At 36.7% G+C, this 4,707-nt stretch overlaps 2 protein-coding genes across 2 annotated transcripts; both read left to right on the top strand.

The window, feature by feature from the left end:
- Window positions 1–326: 326 nt before the first annotated feature.
- LOC141695899 (uncharacterized) lies at window positions 327–1,690 on the top strand. The gene is made up of 4 exons (XM_074500109.1): window positions 327–366; window positions 521–951; window positions 1,111–1,126; window positions 1,266–1,690. The coding sequence occupies exons 1-4, from the start codon at window positions 327–329 to the stop codon at window positions 1,688–1,690; spliced, it is 912 nt and encodes a 303-aa protein (XP_074356210.1).
- Window positions 1,691–1,776: 86 nt separating this feature from the next.
- On the top strand, window positions 1,777–2,866 carry LOC141695891 (uncharacterized). The gene is made up of 2 exons (XM_074500101.1): window positions 1,777–2,046; window positions 2,189–2,866. The coding sequence occupies exons 1-2, from the start codon at window positions 1,777–1,779 to the stop codon at window positions 2,864–2,866; spliced, it is 948 nt and encodes a 315-aa protein (XP_074356202.1).
- The last annotated feature ends 1,841 nt before the right edge of the window (window positions 2,867–4,707 follow it).

Here is a 4,707-nt window from a genome sequence, read left to right as displayed (position 1 = left end):
TACGTCATTTTCCGAAAAAGTAAGATATAGGCATACCCTTTTTATGTCATTACAGAATCCAGTAAGTTACCCTAATACCTAAACTTTATAATAATTGAATGGTTTCAGGTACTGTGCTCGAACTACTTTTGATGATAGTGGCTTCCCGATGTATATGCGACGCAGGACAAACATTACTGTTGAAATAAGGAAGGCTGAGCTGGACAACCAGTGTGTAGTACCATACAACTGGGATCTTTTAGTCAAGTATTAATGCCATATGAATGTGGAAATATGTTGTCATGCACGCAGTCTTAAGTATTTATTTAAATACCGTTTGAAAGGCCATGATCATGCTACCGTTCAGGTCCAGAGAAAGAGAAAAAGGCAAGCGAATGACACTGATGAGGGGGAATAGATGAGATAAATGCATATTTTGATGGGAGATATTTATGCGGTGCTGAATCAGCCTATAGAATTTTTGGCTTCCCTATCCATCATAGAAGTATATCTGTTGAGAGACTTTAATTTCACTTACCAGGTGACAAAAACTGCACCTTCCGTGCCAATGAAGTGCTCGGGAAAGTTGCTGCCCGGGAGAAGAACAAATTCAGTAAACTGGAAGCCTTTTTTTATTTAAACTCTGTTGATGTTAATGCACGGAAGTACACTTATGATAAAATCCCACGGTTTTATGTGTGGAATGATGGTGAGAGGAAATGGACCATGAGGAAGCATGGTTTTCAAATAGGTAGATTATGTTATGTGCATCACAGTACGGGTGAGCCTTGGTTTCTTCGTTTATTGCTTACGAAGGTACGTGGTGCCACCTCCTTTGAGTCTTTACGTACCGTTAATGGAGTATATTACAGTACATTTCGTGATGCCTGTAAAGAGTATGGTTTACTTGACGATGATAAAGAATGGCATGAAGTGTTGACTCAAGCTTTTGTAGGTGGATTACCTCCCCAGGTTCGACAGCTTTTTGTCCATATTATTGTCAATTGTAAAGTCACTGATTTGAAGACTTAATGGAGTACACATTGGAAGAGCATGGTTGATGACATTTTACTCAGACGACGTCAAAGTTGTCCAAATACCTTATTCACTCTTAATGACATGCAACTGCAGTTCTATGCTTTAGGAGGTATGACACCTTTTTACATTACAGTGTAGGACAAATTTTAAAATTTTTGTGGGCTGGAAATGCAGTCCATTAATTGTTCTTCATTTGTTCTATAATTGGGTGAATGCTGTTAAATAGTTTTAGATATCAAATATTACAGAAATAGATGAGTTGCTCCGGTCAGTTGGTAAATCCTTGAAGAAATTTGATCAGTTGCCTCAACCTCCTCGTAGCTATTTGAACAGTGGAACAAACAATTTGATAATTGAAGAGACAAGCTATGACACCAAGAAGATGGAGTATAAAACTGCCAAGCTACTACAGGACTGTACAGAGGAGCAGAGGAAAATATATGATGCAGTAATACAATCTATTGACACTAACGTTGGAGGGATTTTCTTCATTTATGGTAGTGGGGGTTGTGGAAAGACATTCTTATGGAGAACTCTTATATGTAAGTTACGTTCACAAGGTAAAATTGTGCTTCCAGTTGCTTCTTCAGGGATTGCTGCCACATTAATGCCCGGTGGTCGGAATGTTCAACATGTAATATTGCCCATGATTCAGATGTTGCGCAACTCATAAAGCAGACACAACTAATAATATGGAACGAGGCGCCTATGCAGCACAGGTACGCATTTTAATGCCTAGACCGATCGTTGAAGGATATCATGAAAGCTGTTGATCCAGAACGTTATGACATGCCGTTTGGCGGTATTACCGTAGTTCTGGGTGGTGATTTCTGTCAAATCCTCCCAGTAATTACGTATGGAGATCGTGATGATATTGTAGCTGCCTGTATCACTAGGTCAAGGTTGTGGTCCATTTGCCAAGTATTCTTGCTGACAGAAAACATGCGCTTGAAACAAGGTGAGAGTGATAGTGAAAGTGAAGAGCTTAAAAAGTTTGCAAAATGGGTACTTGACATTGGTAATGGCCAGGTCAGTCCACCTCGAGTCTGCAATTTCCCAGTCACTGAAAATCAAATTTTGATTCTGTCTCAGTTCTGTGACGTACAAACTGAAAACACAGTTGATAACATGATTCGTAGCACGTATCCTAAATTTTGCTCACAAAGGGCAGAGTACACAGTACTTGAGCGAGAGAGCTATTTTGACCCCTACCAACCAGACTGTGGGCCACCTTAATTCGCTTATTGTAGACAAGCTCCCCGGAGAATCTGTGTCCTATTTTAGTGTTGATGTTGCAGAGGAATTTGGTAGGACAGATGAGGATCTCAATGAAGCCTTCCCAATAGAGTATTTGAACTCCTTAAATGTAGCTGGGATGCCACCTCATGATCTGAAACTGAAGGTTGGGGCTGTTGTTATGCCAATGCGTAATTTGAACCAAACCCTAGGCTTGTGTAATGGTACAATGATGATTGTGATCAAATGCCTAAGATTCTGTGTGGAGTGTGAAGTAATATGTGGTATGTTTGTTGGTTCGAAGCATTTCATTCCACGTATGGAGCTTTCTCCCTCAGATACAAAGATGCCATTCAAATTGGTACGGAAACAAATGCCTTTACAGATTTGCTATGCCATGACAATCAACAAATTTCAAGGTCAATCCATGAAGACAGTTGGGCTATACTTACCTAAGTCAGTGTTCAGTCATGGACAGTACTATGTTGCTATTAGTCGAGTAACCTCACCCACTGGCCTCACTATATTTGTTGATGATGAGTCTGGTGCAGCTACAAATATCACCCAGAACGTTGTTTACAAAGAAGTGTTTTACGGCCTTCCAGAAGCTTAGTTTGTTTGAATTTATAAATGTGTAGGAAAACATTATTATTATTAAGTAATTATGTAAATCTGATTATGGGAAAATGTTTTACCAACACTTTGCTCTTAACCATTATATATTGTAAATTACGTTACGGATTGGTAGTAGTTTATTCTTCTACAAATGTATTCTGAATTGTTTCATCTTACATGTAACATAATAAAGAAGAATTATGCCTATGACTGTAGAAATAGGTGAAGAAAGGGGGTATAATTAAAATGTGAATAGTTGATCAAACGTAACAAACTTCAAAAGTTCAAATAAGTACCGAATTAAAGTACAAATAACCTTCATGCCAGATTGGAAGTGCAATTAAGTAAGGATTACAACTCTGAATGTGTAGTTATTTTGGTAAATGAATCGTAGTCCGTTGCCTGCAACAAAGTTATTGTCATAGGTGAAATTGTTCCATCACAATCCAAATCGGCATGTTTTCCTCTTTCGCTGAACAGCAACATACCAAGTACCATCTCCAAATAGAAGTCTGATGGGAGTAGATTTGGTCCATGGTCGAAATACTTGGAGCATGTGTCTTGGGAAATACTATATGGAAGATAAAAAAAAAGTTAAGGGGACAAGTACGGATTAAGCATGATCACATTTTTACAAGGACTGGGTACAGGTAATCTTACCACTCCGTGTCCTCTTTGATCAACATGTGACGGCAACAGAGTTACTATGAAGGAAAGGGTATTTTCTTCTTCACCAAAATATACTTCTGGATTTGCTTGGGTGGCTCCTGAAGCGGCATGAAATTTTACAATTACTTATGTAACTATAACAAGTCATTAACCCATCAATTGAAATGTACCTTCTTCCACATTTGCCTGAGCCGCATCATGCAAAATCCCAGGTATTTGATTTCCTCCCGATGATATCTCATTAGCCAATCCTGGAATACAAATAATTAGTTATAATATTGCATATGTAATATCCGGGAAAATTATGTGAATATTATATGTTAAATAAATAAATATTAAGTGTTTTATAAATTTAAAGTGATAAATGCCATCATATGAGATGTTATAACTGTTATGTGTGTTTCGTGCGGGCCAGAAAATTTTTCAATTGATTAAAAATATGTTTAAATTGCAATTATATGAACTTATCTGCAACCGAGACGCGTAATTATTAGCGTCTTTATCAAGATACCTGCTTTATTTGATTTTATGCGCGTCTGAGTGTATTTTGCGTCTTTTCGGGATTTTCTGGTAATTTATGGATCGTTTCCGTTTTTCAAAAATCAATGGACCGGAACCCCACCGGGACGACAAACCCCACAAAATCAGTGTTTTTATTTTTATAAAATTATTCGTATTTTAAAAACCCGTATCTTTATATTTTTGAGTTATTTATAATTTTCGGGGAATTTTGACATTAATTTTGTATTTTATCGTTTTTAGAATTATTCCCCGTAATTATTATTTTGGGGCCCTAATTAATAAAATTAGAGGATAAAAACACCCTCAATTTATTTTGGAGTATTGATTTTGTATACATATAAATAGCTAATCAGAAATTATTTTATTTATTTATTTTATTAAAAATTCAGAAAAAAAAAGAAAAAAAAGATATCAAGAACAAGTGGGGGTGAGATTCATTCTCAAGCAAAGATTGGATGATATTGGGTGATTCAGGAATCCGTTTGAAAAGCTCTGATAACCAAATCAAAGCTCTCATCGAGCCCGTTCTAGTGGTATCAAAATCTTGAATTGAGGTATAATATTTATAGAAATCGATTTTTGGGGTATTTTGTTCTTGAGAAATTCAATTTTGAATTTAAGTGATTGTTTGATGATTTTGTTAACTGA

This window comes from Apium graveolens, chromosome 2, assembly GCF_009905375.1.
Source record: "Apium graveolens cultivar Ventura chromosome 2, ASM990537v1, whole genome shotgun sequence".
NCBI lineage: Eukaryota > Viridiplantae > Streptophyta > Magnoliopsida > Apiales > Apiaceae > Apium > Apium graveolens.
Note: the sequence above shows the minus strand (reverse complement) of the source record. Positions and strands in the feature narration are given on the sequence as shown.

Coding starts and splice junctions, on each gene's coding strand:
- LOC141695899 (XM_074500109.1), top strand. CDS start 327: ATGATCATGCTACCGTTCAGGTCCAGAGAAAGAGAAAAAG. Junction 367..520: donor GTCCAGAGAAAGAGAAAAAG/GCAAGCGAATGA, acceptor TTCACTTACCAG/GTGACAAAAACTGCACCTTC.
- LOC141695891 (XM_074500101.1), top strand. CDS start 1,777: ATGAAAGCTGTTGATCCAGAACGTTATGACATGCCGTTTGGCGGTATT. Junction 2,047..2,188: donor TTGACATTGGTAATGGCCAG/GTCAGTCCACCT, acceptor CACAAAGGGCAG/AGTACACAGTACTTGAGCGA.